The sequence below is a fragment of the Hirundo rustica genome, chromosome 15 (assembly GCF_015227805.2).
Source record: "Hirundo rustica isolate bHirRus1 chromosome 15, bHirRus1.pri.v3, whole genome shotgun sequence".
NCBI lineage: Eukaryota > Metazoa > Chordata > Aves > Passeriformes > Hirundinidae > Hirundo > Hirundo rustica.
The window spans coordinates 2,625,163-2,644,618 of NC_053464.1; the positions used below are offsets into that span (position 1 = coordinate 2,625,163).

The following is a 19,456-nucleotide window of genomic DNA, read 5'->3' on the forward strand; positions in this document are numbered from 1 at the left end:
GGAAAAACAGACCAGCAGGACTCTGTAACTTGCTATTTGTATGTATCTTTAAGATCAGAAGAATAACCTTGATCCTGTGTGTAGTCTGACCTTGCAGCTCCTCCAAAGGCAGAAACTTGTTTGCCTGAGAACAGGCCTGTTTTGTCTGTGGTGCGATGTTGTCCCTTCCTTCTGAGACTCCTTCAGCAAACAGATGCAGATCTGCAGCTGTTCACAGCACCTGCTGGAGCATCCCCTGAGTCTCCTTTGCTGCTCTCTAGGCTGTGGCAGGGGAGTTGGTTTCTTTCAGCTTAGTGGCCCTTGTGGGTGATGGGGAAAGCAGAACTGGCACGCTGCTCCCATCACTAATTCTGGCACCAGGTGCCAGAGTTGTTCCAGCTGTGCCTGCTGCCGCTGAGCAAATGAAAGGCTCTCAGCTCGGAGGATGTGAGCACATGGGACTTGTTTCTGACTCCATCCAGTGGACAAACCTCGTTCTCAGCCTCATGGCAGCCCCTTGCTCTGTCAGGGCTCTGGCCTCGAGTGACTCTGTCCCTCTGTGTTATTTAGGGTGTGAACAAATATCCCCTGCCAAGTCTTGCTGCACTGGCTGAGGAAGTGTCTGCACCCTGTTGGACTGCTTGCAACCTGAAAGCATCCCGTGTGTGGGCTCTGACCCACTTCAGCCCAGTTTAACTTGAGCCAAGTCCACCTGGCTCTGCACTGGAGCAGACCAGTAGCTCTCCAATACCCTGTTCCACTATCTCTCCTGGGAGGGACCGTCCTGCTAATACACACCCCACTCTCCCCTTAACCAGCTCTAAAATGAGCCTGTTCTGATTTGTACACTGCAGCTATTTAATGCTTTCATGTCATTTTTTTTCCTGCTAGCACGTTGATGGCAGTTTTTCCGTGAAACCTCTAAAACAGAAGCAGATTGTAAGTACCTGTTTCCTTTCTACTCTTGGTAAAGACTTGCTGGTGTCCCACAGGTGCCTGGAGGTACCCAGTGGGAAGGTTTGGTGTTCACTGAGAGCCTGAGATCTCACCTTCTTAGCTCAGATATCGAAAGCAAAGGCAGAGAGGTGCTGGAAACCCTTAATTTTGCCGTTTTGTCCCCCATCCTGGTGTGCAGAAGCTGGATAGTGTCTTAGCAAGATTGAAGTTGCATCCAGTCCTGCATAGCCAGAAATACATAAGCAACTGCAAACTGCTAAGATTGCCAAGAATTTCAGCTTCTGAAAAGAAATGTGGTAGTGAATCTGCTGCAAGGATCAGCTTGAAGTGTCTTCAAGAAAGAGATGAAATTTTGATGGTCGACCCTTTCAACTTCAGCTGTGTTCTGTGTTTTAGCTTTAAATGAGTTTCACTTCATCTGCTTACTTGATAGCTAGGGATTTCTGATTTAAGTACCTTTTGCTACCAAGAAGGTCATTAAGTGCCTTAACAAGACACTCTTTGCTCTAAGATGTTATTCCAGTCCCTGTGTCAGAAAAGAGCTACAAGCACTGTCAGTAATCATAGCTCAAGATGGCATTTGGAAAAACACACAGCACCACCGAAACTGAGATAGCATCTGCACCCTTAGGAGAGCAGAGGTGTAGAGTCTAAGTCTGGAGTAAACCATCTGTAGAACATTGTAGATTCTTTATCATCCCTGCTTTTCTTTTGCCTTCCCCTCCCTGCCATTGCCAGGGTATCTTTTTGGGCATTGATCAGGAAGCAGCAGTGCATGAGCTGAACTGCTCTGCGCTGAGATCAGTTGTAGTGTAAGCACCAACCTGTCTGAAGAAAGTCAGCATGGATGAATACAAACAGATGGATCAGCAGAAAACCATGACCTGGACTTGGCCAGGGGCTCCGTGTGCATCTGCTGAGGCTGTAAATAGCAGCAGAAGCCTTTGGAAGGGTGACGTGCTGTGGGATGGGTTGGAGAAGCATGAAGGTGAAGCATTGTGTACAACCACCTGCTCCTTCTGAGTTACTCCCACTCTGAAAAGCTAGAGTTCTTCCCAGGAAGAGTTTTTTGGACTGCTCACCCTTTCCCTGCTGGGACAGAAACTCCTCAGGATTTTGAGAGGGAAGAAGTCAAAAGGAACGCAGACTCCTGCAGAGACTTGGGCCTCTTTCTTCCTGACCTCTTCTGTGCTTTGAGCTGACAACTTCTGCACTCACAGTCGCTCATCATGGTCCTCTGAGGAGTCAGGATGCTGAACAAGGCTCTCTTTGAAATGCCAAGTTACAAAAGAACATCTCCCACATAACTGTTCCTGAACTTCCTGGGTGAGTTGTGAGCCGCTGCAGAGGGTTTTGCTCAGCAGCCCAACAGCTGATCTCATTGCCATGAAATGCAGGCTGAGAACAGATTGTCTGTGAGCTGCACACTGAGTTACACAGGGGGACAGGCTCTGGAATTAGTTTGTTATCACTGCTGTGTCCCAGCTCAGGGCATTTCTGAACTGGCAAATGGGCTGGGTACAGCCAGCTCCTGCCCCCACCTTGCCGTGTGTCATCTTCTGCAGCACTGGAATGCCATGGCAAAGGCACTGCTCTACAGAGTGGTGACAAGAGGAGAGGAGAGGCCAGTTTGACACGGAAATTACAGAGGCCCTGGGACTGACGAGCTCTTTTTAGCACTGGGGTGCTGGTGGCTTGGCTTCACTGCATGTTGGGAGCTGGGCACCTACTGCAGATGGCAGGAAAGTGTTTCCTCCCACTTTTGTGAGATGTGCCTGTTTGGTACCTTGCAACCCCCTCACCTTTTACCTGTCGTGAGGGTTTCTGTGGAGGGACACATCCTTCCCTGGGGAGGCTGCTGTAGCACCAGATCACAGAATCATTTAGGGAAAGAGCTGCAAGATCATCGAATCCAACCTGTGACTGATCACCACCATGCCACCCAGCCCAGTCGTTCCTTGAACACCTCCAGGGATGGTGACTCCACCACCTCCCTGGGCAGCCCCTTCCAATGTTTAACAACACTTTCTGTGAAGCAATTCCTCCTGCTGTCCAGCCTGAGCCTCCCCTGGTGTTACAGATCCTTCTGCAGAGCCTTCCTACCACCCAGCAGATAAACACTCCCACCAAACTTAGCGTTGTCTGTGAATTTACTGAGGGTACATTTGGTCCCCTCATCCAGATCATCAGTAAAGATGTTTGACAGGACTGAATCTTGACTCCCTCAGTGCTGTAATTCACCTGCTTGGTGTGCAGAAGTCATGGCTTGGAGTTATCCCAGGCTGGGGCTCTGAGCAACTTCCACCTGTGCCTCAAGCACCTTCTGCCACCACACCCCCAATTTAGAGATGCCACCAAGGGCCTGGGGATGGCAATAAATGACACTGCCCTAACAGAGTTATTCCTTGAGTGCTTCTCATGCTAAGGGACACGGTTTGTCTGTCCTCAGTAGCTTAACCTTATTCTGCCAGGGGGTGAACAGGGAGGTGATGTGCTGCCACTGGTGTGCCAGTAAGGAGCTGTTGGCACAGCCCGTCCTCTGAGGTTGCAAAAATGGGTGGAAGTTCATCTTGGTTGAAGTTAAGCAGGACCTCACAGAGGAGAGGACTGTAGCAGGCTGATTGCCTCTGGATTATTTGAGCTGTGGGTGTGTGTTCCTGATGTCTTGGACAAGCAGAGTGCTTGTTTTTAGATGTTTTTGATAGCCCAGCTAGCCACTTTTATTACTCTCTGCTCAGACCAGGCAGGATAGGCTCTGCCTTTTGAGCAAGGAGAGACTCATTCTTGCAGCTGTCCTTTCTTTTGTTTCTGTTACCTTTTTCATGTCACTGTAGGGGAGCTGTGGGTGTTAATTCTGACACAGGGAGGGAGGGAAGGTGGTTATAAACCAGTAAGGACAGAGCAGCTGTCACTCCAGCTGTGGTGTTCTCCCCTAGGTTGACCGGGTGAGCTACCTGCTTCAGGAGATCTACGGCATCGAGAACAAAAACAACCAGGAGACCAAGGTAAAAGTGCCCAGGAGGCTCCCTCAGCCGGGGGTTTCCAGCCTGCACCTTCTGCTTTTGAGGATGGGGATTGTCAGGGCAATGTGGAGGTGCTTCCCAGAGTCAAGTCTGTGTCATTCCTGCAGGCACCCAAGAAGCCCAAGGATGACAGATCATCCCTGGTGTCAGGCCCAAACAGTCAGTGGAGTTGTGCTGAGGTAATTTTAGGCAGCTAAGTGAGGCTCTTGAGGATGTTCCCTGTGGCTGGGATTGCTAGGAGAGAAGGGCAGCAGTGCCCCAGGGGTGTGTTAGAGTACTGGGTTTTAGGGCTTGTAGAGAGCCAGTGCTGCTGTCTCTGCAGTTAAGGCAGTCGTGCCTGGTGTCTGTGCTTTGCTCTTGTGGCTCCTTCATGTTCTGGTTGGGAGTTCTGCACGTCCCTGTAGTGTTTCAGAGAAGTGAGCTCTCTGGGGTTTGCGAGTGTCCAGAGACATTCCTCTTGCATTCCCCAGCAGGAGGGAGCACAGCACCCCTAAGGGATGTATATGCAAATACCATAACCAGAAACGTTTCCTATCTGGAGGCAGGAGCTGCTGCTGGGTCCCAGCCTGCTGCACAGCTTGTGTGACTGCTTTATTCCTCCTTTAGCCTTTGTAGAGCTGCCTTTTGCTGCCACCTGGGCTGTGGAGAGCACCCAGTGCTGGCCTTGGGCTCACACCGCTCCGGGGTGTGGAGTCCATGATTTGCACACAGTGGAGTAGCCCCAGAGCAAGGCAAGCAGGATTTCCTCTTCAGAGCACTGCCCACAGCATCCTGTGATCCCTCTCTGCCTGTGCCAACAGGTAGCACCTGAAGAGGCAGGAGCGAGAAGTCTTTTCCAAGCTTTTTCTTGCACAGGACTGAGGGAGGGAATTAACAGGATTGAGGGCTTCTTTTTGGGCCTTCCAGGGTCTTGTGATGATTCTCGTGATCCAGCAATCCATGTTCCTGGCCCATCAGACAAGTGGCCTGGGGCCATTTTTGTTCTTCTTTATTCAGCAAACTGTGTGAGTGGGACAGCAGAGAGCCTGCTCTTCCTCCAAAAAAAGGCTGGGTGAGCATGTGGCAGCGGCACAATTACTGTTTACACCGAGGCTGCCCATGGTCTGGCACGTGTTAGCCATGGTGACCAAAGGAGCCCCAGGTGAAGGTGGAGGGTAACCATCCTGGGTCAGCTCTGGCACAGCTCCTGGGACATCACCGGGGAGACTGTGGAGTTTTCTGGTGCCGGTCTTGTGGCTGGAGAGTGAGTTTCTCTCCCAGCTCATTCAGTGGCTGTGATCCAATTTGCAGGGCTCTGAGAAGGATGGGTGTGGAGCACGTTCATGTTGAATGGGTGCACACTTTTACCAGGGTAGCTGTGGGCAGGTGAATGCCCTGGGCTGCTTCTCCTGCAGCTGCATCAGAGCTTGTGCCAGCAAGGGGATGCAGGAGAACCACTCACTTGCTCAGGGGACCTGTGGAAGCTGGGCTAGACATGGCTGGAATGACAGGCAGCACACAACTCCTTTTGGGGCTGCTCTGTCTGTGGGGAAGAAAGGCCAGAGTGCCAAAGAGTTCGCTTCCCTATTGACCCTTGAGCCACCAGGATGGGAGGCAGGAGCTTGTTCCTGGTCAGCCTCCGTCAAGGGGATCCCTGCCCCAAAATGAGTCCCCTCTGAATGGAACATGGCTCTGGGGAAGGACAGCTCTGCCGTGAATTCACAGTGCAGCGGCCTGAGAGGAAGGAGTGTGAGCAGGGCTGCGTGGGCTACCGTTTGCTCTCCTTGAGGAACCCCTGCTGAAAGCTACAAAAAGACAATTTCCAGACTTTTGGGTGGGGAAACTCCCCCAGGCTCCCGTCCCTCGGCAGCTTGGCACAGCCCCCAGCACTCCCACGCCAACCCCTTGCCTCTCCTTGCAGCCTTCAGACGACGAGAACAGCGACAACAGCAACGAGTGCGTGGTTTGCCTGTCGGACCTGCGGGACACCCTGATCCTGCCCTGCCGCCACCTCTGCCTCTGCAACTCGTGCGCCGACACCCTGCGCTACCAGGCCAACAACTGCCCCATCTGCCGGCTCCGTGAGTGCCCCGGCTCCTGGAGGGGCTCAGAGCCTCAGCAGCCTCTTTCACCCCGCCCCAAGGCTCAGCATCGCGCTGCTGCTGCCCTCGCTGGCGGCTGGAGATTCCCCGCACCACGAATAAATGTCCTCAGGCAGGAGAGGAGAATGGCTCTCTGCCCAGCGCCTCCCTGGCCACTCACCCCCTCCCTGGGGTGGAGCTGAAGGTGCTCTGGGCCGTGCCATGTCGGCAGTCCTTGTGTTTTGGTGAAGATGATGGAAAACCCCCCAAAGGAAGGGATGGAGGGGCTTTACCCTGAGGGTATCTGGCTGAGAGAGCAGCCAGCACCACTGGAGGGCTGTCCAAGTACCTAGCACGATTTTTTCAAATCTTCTGACAACATTACCTAGATTTCACCAGGAGGCAGGGTGAAACAGTCAGTTTGGAGTCTTTTGCTTTGCCAGGAGTTATGACGATGTGCTTAACCTCTGGATTGTTCAGCTCCCAAAAGATCTAAAAATTTAAATACGTGTTTTGACACTCAGGCAGCATTTGCTGAATTCTGTGTCTTTTCTCAAAAGCACAGAGGCACAGGAGGCCCTTGAGAAATTTGTGGAAGGGGCAGAGTGTGTGTTTTACCCCCTGGTCTCTGAGATATTTGATTGTTTCTAACTGACAGTTCTCAGGGAAAGAAATAAAGAGGCTAAGACAGATGTTTGGCCTGAGAAATTAGGTCTAAACAGTTCAAACATGGCAAAGAAGAGTGACCAAAAGCAAGATCTCACCAGAGGAAGTGCCAGACAGCTTTGACCATAAGTAACACATCAGAAAACACAGGAACAGCATTGTCTCATCTGCAGGCTGTAGGGGAGTAGGTTGTATTTGTTTGGAAAACGCCCCCATCTCAGACTTCCTGGGAATCTGCTTCTGGGCAGTGCAGAGGCAGCAGGGATAAATTTGTACCTCTGTTCTCTGGCTCTAGGCTGATCTTGAAGGGACTGGGTGCAACAAAAACTAGGGAGATGCCTGGCAAGTTCTCCCAGCTGCATCAGAACAGATGTCTGGCTCATTTGTATGTGCCCTTGGCACAGAGGAGCAGGCAATATTAAAGATCTGCAGATAGAAGAGATCTGCAGGGAGTGGAGATCAAAGCTGTGGTGGTGGGAGGACTGAGGGGTGGCTGTGCTGGAGGCAGGAGTACAGCCACTAACACATCAGCTGGAGCCTTTCACCACCACAGCTGGACCCCAAGGCTGAGGTTTGTGGGGTCTGAAGGAACCCAGAGGGGTTTTAGTGAGTCCCCCACCCAACCTGCAGCATGCAGTGCACCCCTGAGGCCGAGCTCGTGTTTTTTGTACTGTGTTGTTGTGACCGACCCTTAAGGGGAACTTTCCTGGGCCCCTGCACTTGTACAGTAGCTGAAGTACCCTGTCCATGACTGTACTGGGGCAGGCAGTGCCTGTTCTCCACGAGGGCTCTGTGCACCCAGACTTTTTCAGCCAGCAGATCCCTTCCCTGTGGAGATCAATGGACTGGAAGCCAGACCCCATCATGGCCCCGCTCCCCGTGCACAGGGGAGCTCCCTCGTGCCAGCAGTGTGTCTGTGGCAAGGCCAGGAGCTCTGGCAGGGCCTGGCCCTGCTGGGCTGGGCAGTCACCACCTCCTGTTCTCTCGCAGCCTTCCGTGCCCTGCTGCAGATCCGGGCGGTGAGGAAGAAGCCGGGGGCTCTGTCGCCGGTGTCGTTCAGCCCTGTCCTGGCACAGAGCGTGGACCATGATGAGCACTCTGTAAGTACCTGGAGAGCCCTGTGCAAAGCCTGGCCACTGCTCTCAGCCCGAGCAAGCAGCTGGTGGGTGCTTGAGCTGTTTGCACTGATGGCTGGTGGCCCTGGGGCCTCAGGAGGTTTGGTCAGACCCTCCACCGAGGGCTTCCCAAGCGGTGCTGCCTTTTCTTATCAACCTGCTGGATTAGCAACACAACTGGATTGGAGGAAACAAATCCACAGAAATCTCAGGATGAGAAGGCTTCTTGTTGCCCAGTTGTTGCCCAATAGAAAAGTGGCAGACTCTGGGCACGACAGAGTGGGAGCTGTGAATACAGGGCAGAGGGGTTCCGCTTTGACCTTCACACACATCTCTGTGGCAGCACATGGATGAAATGCCCTTGGCACTGGGGTTCCCAGCAGGGGAGTAGAAAGGCCTCCTTGTGGCAGCTTCCCTGGGTGTCCTGGCATGCATCTGAGGGAATGTGGGATGGGAAGTGTTGTGCTGGTGGCCTCAGGGCCCAGTTGCACGTCCCCAGCCCCAGCGTGGTAAAGGGAAGCAGCTCATTGCCTGAGCAGTGCTGTTGCACAGCTGGTGAGACACCGAGATTAAAATGAGAAGGACAGCTGCAGCTAGATAATCCTACAGACTTTCATGGGAACAGATATGGTCACAGAAAAAGGCTGGGTTTATCCATCTGCCCTCTGCTGCCTTCAGCTGGGGCTGAGGAGTAGGGTGGGGGAGAAGCCCCAAGGGTTGTTGTGAAGCAGAGCATGGTGTGTGGAGGACGCACATGCTGTCACCTGCAGCGAGGTGAGGAGATGCTCTGTGTCTCTTCCTGTCACTAACCTCAAGAAACAGTTTCTTTAAAACATGGTTTTCTCTTGACAGCGCCCCTTTAAACCCCTTAAGGTGAGCTCTGTCTCCCTGCCCAGCAGGAAGCCTAGGAGGGAAGTAAGAACAGTAAGTGGACTCTGCTGGTTGCACCTGGCGGCTGTGTGCCAGCAGCGTCACCTGCACGTGGCAGTGTTACACACGAGGGCTTGCTGACACGCTGGGTTTGGCCTGTGCCCCTGCCAGGCTCTGACACTCCACGTCCTTCACACTGGCAGTGAGATGCTCACACCCCGCACAGATGATCACTGACATCCCTGGTTTGCCTGTGCAGGAACAAGCAAGAAGGAAGCAGCTTGGCACAGGGGTGTGATGCTGACTCTCAGGGACTGTCCCCTGGCTGATTTATGGTTCCTGGCCAAGATGTTTTCACAGCTTCATATGACTGTGGGCAAGCTGCAGTCCCTACAGCTCACCCAAGAGCTTCCTTGCACTTACCTCATCCCCTTGGCAGTTTGGTGTGGGCACATCTCAGTGTGGTTTGTGGTGCTGGGATGTAGAGGTGCAGCTGGAGCTGGTCTTGCATTCAGGAGCACTGGCTGGTTTGCTTTTACAGGAACAGGAAGGATGGAGCTTGTCTTGGCTGGGACCCTCTGAGTTGGTTTGGGACTGTGTAATGGGAGTGCTGTGCTGGGGACAGCATGAATGGCAATTGTGGGGGTCCAGGAGCTGGGAAGGGCAGAGGTGAGGGAGGCCCCAGGGCAGGAAGGCTGTTTGTGCCCTCTTTGTTTATTCCCATCAAAGGCAGCTGTGGCTGTCATCTCTGTCAAGGAGGTCACAGTTTTTTTTTTTTGCTCAAGCAAGCTCAGATGCTCGGCCTTGTAAGAACATGGCTTGCTGGGCTTGTCAGGTCAGGAGAAAACCCTGTGCTGGTTCAGGTTTGAAGCCATTCTGGCATGACCTGGCTCTCTGCAGGCCTCCCACAGGGACTGGCGGTGTTCCTGGGGTGTGGTGTGAGTGTCCCAGAAGGGAGTGGTGACTCTGAGGGTGTCATAGCCATCAGCTGGGAAATCCTCCTCCAGCCTCTGAGCTGTGCCATGCAACCTGAGCTGTCACCACAGCAATGGGCAGCCTTTGAACCCTCAGGGCCTGCTTTGCACAGCCAGGAGAAAAAGTCCCAAACAGGAATGCAAGGGGGGTTTGTCTCCCTGACTTTTCTGTACCCAGAATAGTGCAGCTGAGCTGCAGTCTGCAGATGAAGAGTTTTTTGGAGATGGCTTTTGGCCCCACCACCTAGAGCTGGCAGCAGCTGGGAACCCATTCCTTGTTTAGCTGAGCTGTTTATCTTCAAAGCTCATAACCCTCACAGGTCCAATAGTGGCATGTGGGTTGGTGACTGACCCCAGACATCCCTGCCCATCAGACCCAACTCCTGTGACCACAGGTGAGTCAGTTCAGCACTCAGCTCACACCAGATATGGGGCTGTGTTGAATCAGACTGCTGAGCAGGTTCACCTGCAGGTGTGAGTGGGACGTGGGGCACACAGAAGCTGTGGAGGTTCACGGCCAGGCTTAGCAGCACTGTGCCATCCTCTGTACAAGTTAGAACCACCTCCTTGAGGACACAGGGCTGAAACATCTCAATTTAATGTAGCCTGAACTGTGGGAGTGTCGCCTCTTGATTTGCATCAGGCTGGGCTGAGCTGCCTGTGGCCTCCTGGGTTGCAGCATAAGCCCCATTTGTCTCTGTGTCCACAGGCTCTTTATGATCAGGAGGATTTTTGGGGTTAAACCAGTGTTGATTTGATGGCTTTGCAAGGGTCCCTTTGACTGTCAGCTTTGTGATTTACGGAGGGAATGGGAATTAGTGTGGTTTTCCTTCCTCCTTACGAGGTCAGTGGTTCTGTGATCCCTTTCCTGCCTTTTAGCAGAGGTGACTGTGCATGGAGCCAGTGTTAGCAGCTGAGAGGACATGGGAGAAGTGGAATTGGGGTAGGCCTCAAGAGCCACCTCTCAGCTGGTGCACACATGCTCCCCTCCTTCAGCTGGCCTCGGTGACACTGGTGGTGCTCTGAAGCAGCTGCATGTTCCGTGGCTGGCAGCACAAGTAGGATGTTCATTGAGCTGGAAGGGTCTCTGAACCACTGGAGGAGCTTTCAGGGGAAAAAAAATCCAAACGTGTTTTATAGCAGCTTTTCAGGAGCCTGCCTTCTCACCCTCCTTGCCCAGCTTGTGATAGCACATCAGGGGGATGCCCAGTCTCCCAAGCACTGCTCTGGAAACTTGCCTGGAGCATCACCAGCGTTGCAGCCCTGAGGGGAGTGTGTGGCTGTTGCCAGGGAAGGAGCCAAGGAGTCCTGGAGAGATGGCTGTGGGGTTGGGCTGCCTGGGGGGCAGGGGGCTTCCAGCCTGGTGATATTTGCCTAACATCCCCCCTCTTTCTCACCCGCAGAGCTCTGACAACATCCCCCCAGGCTACGAGCCCATCTCGCTGCTGGAAGCGCTGAACGGCCTTCGCTCCGTGTCGCCCTCCATCCCCTCGGCCCCTCTGTACGACGAGATCAGCTACTCCGGGGTGGTGGACGGGATTCCTCCCGCCAGCCGCCCGCTCGTGGGCATGGACAGAGCCCTGGAGGGCGGCCACCAAAAGGGCAAGTGCAGCAAGTCTCCAGACAGGTCAGCAGGGCATGGGGTTCACTCCTCTTGCAAGCCCTGAGAGCCAGGATAGGGCTCTGGCTGGTCCCATCCCTGCTAGCACAGCTGACTCAGAATTCTAGGAGGTCAGCAGGTACTTGTGCCAGGGAGAGAACGGGGATAATGTCCCTGTGTTCAGCCTGAGGTTATAGCTCTTGTGTCTCCTAAGGGCTGGCTCTGTCACCAAAAGAAAGAGGATTTTTAACAAGGAGGATTTAATCACAGAATCACAGGATGGTTTGTGTTGGAAAGGGCCATAAAGATCATCTCATTGCAACCCCCCGCTGTGGGCAGACACCTTCCACTATCCCAGGTTGCTCCAAGCCCTGTCCAGCCTGGCCTTGGACACTTCCAGGGATCCAGGGACAGCCACAGCTGCTCTGGGCACCCTGTGCCAGGGCCTCACCACCTTACAGTGAAGACTTCAGATGGAGATGTTTCCTTCCCAATGAAATTAGTCCTAGAATTTCCATTTCATGTCCAAACCTTACTGGATTTCAGCTTTCCATGGAGCTCCTCAGAAGCAAAGGAATGGGGAGAGGAGTGATCTGGATTTCAGAGCACAAAGTGCTGAATTGAGATCCTGTAGTTCTTGTCTGAAGGCTCCTCTGTTGGCCCTGTGATGGAGGGTTTAGGTGAGGATATGGGGCTGTTCAGATCAGATCACACTGGGTTTGTTCCTGGCACTCCTCACTGCGCTTCAGCCCAGATTTTCACCTGGGCAGAGCCCTGAAAGCATCAGGAGCAGCGTGGGACCCGGGCCTCTCGTTGTCGTGCTGAAGTTTGGCACCACCTGGCTCTGTCCCACCCTGCTGCTGTTCTCCACGTGGCCGATACCAGAGGCCCTGGTGAATTTGGCTCCCCAGTGTGAGCTCCTGCTCATGAGAGTTGGCTTGTGCTGCCCCCAAGTCCTCCAGGCCCCGGGGTGCTGGCAGCTCCCTGCAAATGGAGTTTCTCTTGCTGCAGCACACTACGGTCTCCCTCATCCCCAATCCATGAGGAGGATGAGGAGAAGCTCTCCGAGGACTCTGACTCGCAGGCGGTGCTGAGTGGGGGTGAGCTGGTCCTGAGGGAGACCAGCTCTCCAGAGGTAAGTGTGTGCTCTGCTGGGGAGGCTTCTGAACCAGAGCTCTTCTGGGGGTGCTTCTGGGACATGGGAAGTGCCTCCTGAAGGGCCATTGCCCAGAGCCAAGAGTCTTGGCTGTTTTATTTACCCCTAGGGCTCCATGGGGAAGGATGTAGCCACTCCCCATGCTCCTGACACCTCTTTGGGAGGGGAAAAGCACTCGGCTGGAGCCATGACAGAACTGACCTTCCCCAGCATCCTGGGCAAGCCCAGTAGAGTTTGGGGTGGGAGCTGGGCCTTAGGACCTTCCAGTTCTCACTGCTGGACCCCTCCATCCCAGCCTGTGGTGCTACAGCCCTGGGGTAGCCCTGCCCCTGCCCTGGAACAAGCCCTAGCCCCGAGCACAGCTCCCTGGAGAAAGCCAGAGGAGGAGAATGGCACAGCAAAGGCCTCCAGCTGCAGAAGTAACCTGTGCTGTCCCTCCTTACAGAGCGTGGCAGGGGAAGAGATGGAGGAGGCCTCTTCGGTGCAGCAGGGTAGGTGTGGGTGCAGCCAGGCCTCGGCTCGGTGTTCAGGGCTGTTGTGGTGGGACAGGGACAACTGGGGAATGAACAAATTGAGCTCAGAAACATCCAGGCCCCTAAATCCATCTCTGAGGCTCTGCTCTTCACCAGGGAAAGTGCCAGAGTCTTTCCTTGGAGGTGAGGGAGCAAAATCCACAGGTCTCCCTGGTTTATTTGCCAAGCAGCTCACCTTGCTGTGAGCTATACTCAAGTAGAGCCTTCCGTGCTATGAGCTCTCCTTGCACCAGTGAGGACAGCACTGGGGCCCTGGTGAGAGCACACCCACAGGCCTGGGCACACAGAATGGCTCTCTGGGTCTTTGGGATGGGTCTCTGGTGCTCACTCAGCACCCAGAGGGGACAAGGATGGGGTGAGACAGGAGCGATGGGCACGTTTTGGGCCACGAGGCTGCAGATGAAGAGATGGCCCTTCGGCGCTGTGACCCGGGCCAGTCTGAGCGGCGCTGCTGGGACATCGCTGGGGCTGGGGTTCCCCGGGAGCTTCCTCACACGGAAGACCTCGCCCCACCCGGGCCGTGAGCGCCCGCGGTCCGTGCTGGGGCTGAGGGGCCGCGCTCTGGGCTGTTCCAGGGAGCCGCCCGCCCTCGGTGGAGGATGTGCTGCAGGACGGCGGCTGCGGCGAGAGCCGGAGCCTGACGCGCTCCGAGAGTGACCCCCCGGTCGACGTCTTCCTGCCAGGTAACAGCCGCGCTGTTGGGGCCGGAGCTGCACCGTGGCTCCAGGGCCGTCTGTGGAGCTGTGTCCCACAGCCCTAGGATGGAACTGGAACGTTCCTGCCCGGTGCATGGGCTCACGTTTCTCCCAGTGGGCAGAGTGAGTGCTGGGCAGGGAGGGCATACAGAACAGAGGGAACTCGGCCCCCTTCTCTCTCCTCCTCCCTCACCCTTGTGTCTCTGTCCTTCCCCTCCTTTCTTCTCTGGGCCGCAGCCACTCCCTGGCACAGTTCTGTGTGACAGAGGCCTCCTATGTGCTCCCAAATGCGCTCCTGCTTTTGGGTGAGGGAAGGGAACCATCTGGGCCAGCAGCTGGGGGACTGGGGCAGTGTTGTCACTGCGGGGATGGTGCCGGTGTGCCGTGCTCTGAGCACGCCTGGGGGACACTGCGCCGTCCTCACCTCTGACTGTTGTCGTTGCAGCCTGTTTTCTTCCGTAGAGTCGCAGTCTGTTCTGAGTTACCTCTCTAATGTCTCCTTCCCTCTCTGTCTGCCTTCCTCCCTCCTGTCTTGGGCAGCACTGGGTCCTGATTCCTGCTCTGTTGGTATAGAGGAGTAAGCTGGTATGTCTTCTTGTTCTTCTTACGCACCCCTGTTGTGTGGGGCAGCAGGGCCCTCCTGGGAATGCTGGCAGAGAGCGGGGATGGGGCCGGTCCTGGCCATTGGGGCAGGGAAGGAGGGGCAGCAAACCCGCCAGGTTGCACGGCTGGCTCTGTCCTCAGTCCCTTCCCGTTCCTGGCACAGCATCCCTGCTGCCCCTGAGTGCCAGGACGCCAGGCAGGGCAGCAGAAACGCCTCCCCACTGCCTTCTGCTAGTGTGGGCTCTGCTGCCTCCCGGGCACCACGAGCATCCATCCCCCGCTGGTTCTCCCAGGCTGTGGCAGATACTGTCCCACCTCGGTGTCCTGCATCTGAGGGGATGACAGGTTGGCTCCAGACCCACCTCCTGTGGTCAGTCCAGGGTAGGAGGGATGGCTGTGCACCCTGCCAGGGCTCCTTGACCCCAGGGCTCCCCGCACTGAGGTTGAACTGCCTCTCCTCACCCAGGCTCGTCTGACTTCACCAAGACGCTCCCCGTCCGCGGCACCGGTAGCCCCACGCAGCCCCTTCTCTTCGAGCAGACCCGTCTGCACCTGGAGGACGAGCAGAGCCTTTCGTGAGCGGGGCCGGACCCTGCCCGTGCCGCCGGAGCCCGCCGGGCTCTCCCGGGGCCCCGCACCGACGCGGTTTCGGCACAGCCCTGTGCATGTTTCCTGGCGGTGGGTAGGGGCTGGTGTCGTGTTTTTACCTGGGACGTGTCTGTGGGGGCCGGGGCGGGGCGTTCGGGGTTCGAGTCGGCAGATGAAGGACACTACCGATGTATATTTTGTACTTACCGAGCACAGCCCTTTGCTGTCACTGCCCCTGTACATAGCTGTGGCCCTCCCTGCCTTGCCGGGGCGCGGGGCTCCGCGGGAGCGGGGGAGTGCGGGGGTCAGCCCCGGCCCACCCCGAGGCAGGGGCGGACACGGAGATCAGCCCGGTCCCAGCCCGTTCGGGGTGACCCCCGCGCCCCTCGTTCCCGCAGAGCCCGGCGCTGCCCACGCCGTGTGCCTTGTTCTGCTTCTGCGGGGGGTCCCGGGGCACATCCCCCCCGCCTCCCCGTCTATGTTTGTAGTAATAAACCCGTGGAGCAGCCAGGCGAGTCCGAGTGCACCGGGGGGAGCCGGGGGCTGCGGCCGCGACCACGCTGGGCGGGACCGGGGCGGGGGGCGGGGCCAGGGTGGAGGGGCGGGGCCATGGCCTGAGGGCCGCGAGCGGGGCCGGGTGAGGGGCGGGGCTAATGCGCGGGAGGCGGGGCCAAGCCGATGGGGTGAGCTTTGGCGCGGAGGGGCGTGGCCGCGGCGGGGCGGAGCGGGGCGGGCTCGTTCGCTCCCGCCCCCGCCTCCTTCCCGGCGTGCTCTTCGGCGCCCCTCCTCCCCCCGCGCTTCGCTGTGATTGGCCGCGCGCGCCGCCGGCCCCCGCGCGCGCCGCTGCCCTAATAAGGCGAGCGGCGCGCGCAGCGCGCCCTCCCCTCATTGACCGCCCGCGAGCTGCCCCGCCTCCGGCGCGCGCGGGGATTGGCGGGAGCGGCCGAGAGCCCATTGGCCCTGCGGCGCGCGGCGCGCTCCCATTGGCCGAGGCAGGCGGCGGTCCCGCCTCCTCGGCGTCGTGGGCGCGGCGCCTGCGCGGAGCGGGCGGCGGTGGCGCGAGGCGATGGCGGCCGTGGGGATGATGGCGGCCACGGGCCCGCTGCCCGCCATGGGCGCGCTGCCGCCTCTGCCCACGCTCGGCGTGCCCGGCGTGCCCGAGCTGAAGCCGCTCACGCGGTACGAGGCGATGCGGCTCGGCCCCGGCTGGAGCCACTCGTGCCACGCCATGCTGTACGCGCCCAACCCGGGCATGCTGTTCGGCCGCATCCCGCTGCGCTACGCCGTGCTGGTGAGGGGCGGGTGAGGCCGCGCGGGGTCGGAGCTGGGACCCGGGCGGCGGCGGGCGGGCCCTCGGGCTGGATCGGGGCGGACTGGGCTGGGTCGGGCCGCGGGCTCTGGGGGCGGCGGGCTGAGGGGCGGTGGCTCCGCGGTAGTTCCCGTGCAGGGCGGTAGGATCAGGCTGGGCCCGAGCCCGGGGGGGGAGCCCCTGGGCCCGCGGGCTCGTCCGGCCGGGGCGGGGAAGCCCCCGCGGCCGGGCCGCTGTCGGTGAACGGTCCTGGATGCGCCGGAGCTGGTAGGGCCGCGACGGAGCGGCCGCGACGCCTCCCGCGCTCCTCCGGCTCCTCCGGAGGCCTCCGTGACGCCCCCTCGCCCCCCCGCCGGGGGCCGCGCCGTGCCCCATTAACACCCTGCGCCTCTATTCCAGATGCAGATGCGATTTGACGGACTGCTGGGCTTTCCCGGGGGGTTCGTGGATCGCCGTTACTGGTCCCTGGAGGACGGTCTGAATCGGGTGCTGGGCTTGGGTTTAGGCTGTGTGCGCCTGACGGAAGCTGACTATCTGTGCTCGCACCTGACAGAGGGGCCACATCGCGTGGTGGCACACTTCTACGCCAGGCAGCTCACCCTGGAGGAGCTGCACACCATCGAGATCAGCGCGGTGCATTCCCGAGACCACGGGATGGAGGTGGGACACCCGGGAGGGGTGTGCGAGCTCTCAGTTAGCCCAGGGAAGGCGCCGCTTCCCTCCTGGGTCTGCCGGGCTGCCCTGGCCAGCCCGGCCGGGGAATGCACCGCAGGTAGAGCTGCCGGCGGCAGGTGCCCGCACCGCCCGTGGCATCGGCGTTAGGAACCGTGGCTGGGGTCGTGCTGCAGGCTCCAGAGCGTAGCAAGCTTGAGCTTCAGCTTTTCCCGGTGTCCACCCGCGCAGGGATGAGCCCCGTGTTACCGCTCGGCCTCAGGATGCGGGCGAGGGCCGTTTGCAGCTTGGGGGGGATTTCCCCCTGCCCCGGGCTGAGTGCCCCGGACTGGACCGTGACCTCGGTGTGGTGATGTCGCAGTGACCCGAGTTCCTCCCATGCGGGAGGCACCTTCCTGCTCCCGGGCAGCCGAGTCTGGCTGATGGCCGGGGCAGAGCGCGAGAGCCGGGGCCTCCCGCGCGCCCACGGGGCGCTCGGTGGGTGTCAGCAGCCGTGTGAGCAGAGGCAGCGGGCTCTGGGTTGTGGCCTGGTTCAGGGGGGCTCGTGGGTCAGCCATGGTGTCCCCATGCAGGGCAGGGCTGGAGGGGAAAGTGGGACTCCCCATAGCGGCCTGGGGCAGCGGGATCCCTGAAAAAGGGCAGAAGGGGGAGCAGAGCCAGGGCCGGGCTGGGCAAGGGAGAGCAGGGGCCTGGGGGAATTTGGGAAGGGCCAGTGAAGGGGTTCAGTGGGGCTGAGGGCAGGCAAGGGCAGGGGCCGGTGTGGGAGGGAGGGGCAGGACCTGGCACAGGGGCAGGGCGAGCCTGGGCCAAGGGCTGGCGGGCACCGGGTGAGGGTGTGGGGCAGAGGGGGTGCGGGGCGGGGGGCTGGTGCTGCCGTGGCCCCTGCTGAGCTGTGCCCGTGCTGTTGCAGGTGATGGGCATGGTCCGTGTCCCCCTCTACACCCAGAAGGATCGCATGGGCGGGCTGCCCAACTTCCTGGCCAACTCCTTCGTGGGAACTGCCAAGTTCCAGCTCCTGTTTGCCCTGAAGATCCTGAACATGGTGCCGGAGGAGAAGCTGGCTGAGGCGGTGGCCGCCACACAGAGGCCGAAGAAAACAGCCATCGACCACGCTGGAGGGGCAGCAGGACACCTGTCTGCCCACAAGGCGGGCAACGAGCTGGCTAAAGCGGGCAACGAGCTGGGAGAGAGGGCCGAGCACCCGGGCATGGTGCACGCGGGGGCCGAGCATCAGCTGGTGGGGCTGGAGGGCCAGGTCCTGGCAGAGCAGCTGGCGGGGGCCGAGGTGCTGGAGCAGTCGGTGGGGCTGGGCGCGGATGCCGTGGTGGAGCAGGCGGTGGCTGATGTGATGGAGTGACGCCGCCGTGTTGGCGCTCAATTAAAAGTGGGTGAGCCGAGAGACTTCTAACTTTCCGACCCGTGGCTGGCTGCAGTGGCTGCCCACGCGATCCCACTGCCCAGCTGGGAGGGGTTGGGTTTGTCTAAAGCAGGGAAAAGCGATTTTATTTTTATGGCCATTAAACTCCTAGCGAGCTTCCCAGATCAACCTGCACAGCCCCTGCAGAGAGTTCATGTGCTTATGTGAGGACGCCAGAGCCTTAGAATTATGCTTTGATTTCAGGGACGCACTGCTGCTGTCAGGTCCCCTTTTCATTCGTAAGGAACGAAACATCTAATTTTTTAAATGCCCTGTCTTGACATGGACGCGGCTGTGTTGGCACTGGGCACAGCTGAGGCCTGGGGCTTCTGGTCAAGCACCTCTGCCCATGTTAGTGGCCGGGCTCCTGCTCGGCCTGCTGGCACAATGGGGCAGCCGTGCCATGAATTCCCTCTGGGGCGTTGGGGATGCTCATGTAGGTCCCTACCTGGAGATCTGTGGGAACAGGAACGTGGAATAAATGGCTTTGCTGAAAGTTTAACTCTTGGGATTGTTCTTGAGGGCTGGTGCAGAGCCGGTGCTGACCCAGAGCTGGGGAGGTGCACGCTGCGGGAGCACACAGGCCAAAGGGCTGGAGCTGTTAGTGGCAGGAGAGGTGTGGGCTGGCTCAGGTGCTGTTCCACTAGAGCCCTTGAGAGTTTGGGTTGCTCCAGAATGGCTTGTGCTCCCCAGGGCTCCAGGCAGGGGCTGGGAGCAGCTTGTCCCAGATGCAGGAGGGGCCTTGGTGCTTGCTGAAGTGGGGACAGCCAGGCAGGAGCCCTGCGCTGCAGCTGCGCAAAGCCCCATCCTTAGGAACATCTGCCCATCCTGCAGTCCTGCTGGAAGGGCAGGCTCAGCCCTGGAGGAGCTGCTGCCCCTTCCCTGTACCCCCTCTGCCTGCTCCAGGCTCATCCCTGGCTTGGAGCAGCAGCAGTGCCCCCAGGATCCCCCCCCAGCCCCACTGAAAAGGGTCTGTGGTCACCTCACCTGGGGCAAAGCACAAGCAGCTGCTCAGAGGCGGATTCTCTGCAGGGACAGACAACTCAAAAAAGAGGTTTGGTTTAATTGAAGATGTTTAGCAAGAGGTTCTTCAATAAATAACGGGCTATGGTGAGGACAGGGCTGACACCTCAGGACAGTGTGGTAGGAGGACACACAGACCAGTCACAGCTCCCTTGGGATGTGCTCAAGTAGTGGAGTTGGGTTGTGTAAGGGGCAGGAGAGCAGCTGGTGACACAG

The 19,456-nt window shown here is 58.3% G+C and overlaps 2 protein-coding genes across 6 annotated transcripts in view; both read left to right on the forward strand.

Annotated features, from left to right (window-relative positions):
- Window positions 1–15,327, forward strand: part of MGRN1 (mahogunin ring finger 1) — a 49,007-nt gene extending 33,680 nt beyond the window's left edge. Inside the window, exons 8-18 of one of the 4 annotated variants that reach the window (XM_040078808.2) lie at window positions 871–918; window positions 3,873–3,941; window positions 5,860–6,019; window positions 7,676–7,785; window positions 8,653–8,724; window positions 11,048–11,271; window positions 12,256–12,379; window positions 12,846–12,891; window positions 13,509–13,616; window positions 14,169–14,213; window positions 14,698–15,327. In XM_040078808.2, the coding sequence (XP_039934742.1) occupies window positions 871–918; window positions 3,873–3,941; window positions 5,860–6,019; window positions 7,676–7,785; window positions 8,653–8,724; window positions 11,048–11,271; window positions 12,256–12,379; window positions 12,846–12,891; window positions 13,509–13,616; window positions 14,169–14,209 (1,002 nt within the window). In that variant the 3' untranslated portion in view covers window positions 14,210–14,213; window positions 14,698–15,327. The remainder of the gene's footprint in view (window positions 1–870; window positions 919–3,872; window positions 3,942–5,859; window positions 6,020–7,675; window positions 7,786–8,652; window positions 8,725–11,047; window positions 11,272–12,255; window positions 12,380–12,845; window positions 12,892–13,508; window positions 13,617–14,168; window positions 14,214–14,697) is intronic. The other 3 variants (XM_040078805.2, XM_040078809.2, XM_040078807.2) reach the window with 3 other exon arrangements.
- A 541-nt stretch (window positions 15,328–15,868) lies between these two features.
- NUDT16L1 (nudix hydrolase 16 like 1) lies at window positions 15,869–18,719 on the forward strand. Of its 2 annotated transcripts, XM_040078830.2 has the most exons (3): window positions 15,869–16,110; window positions 16,528–16,788; window positions 17,711–18,719. In XM_040078830.2, exons 1-3 carry the CDS (start codon window positions 15,886–15,888, stop codon window positions 18,155–18,157), a joined length of 933 nt encoding a protein of 310 aa, XP_039934764.1. In that variant the 5' UTR covers window positions 15,869–15,885; the 3' UTR covers window positions 18,158–18,719. The 2 variants fall into 2 exon arrangements, with proteins under 2 accessions (XP_039934764.1, XP_039934765.1); XM_040078831.1 differs by lacking the exon at window positions 16,528–16,788 and having other exon boundaries at window positions 15,871–16,110.
- The last annotated feature ends 737 nt before the right edge of the window (window positions 18,720–19,456 follow it).

Coding starts and splice junctions, on each gene's coding strand:
- NUDT16L1 (XM_040078830.2), top strand. CDS start 15,886: ATGGCGGCCGTGGGGATGATGGCGGCCACGGGCCCGCTGCCCGCCATG. Junction 16,111..16,527: donor CGCTGCGCTACGCCGTGCTG/GTGAGGGGCGGG, acceptor CCTCTATTCCAG/ATGCAGATGCGATTTGACGG. Junction 16,789..17,710: donor CCCGAGACCACGGGATGGAG/GTGGGACACCCG, acceptor GTGCTGTTGCAG/GTGATGGGCATGGTCCGTGT.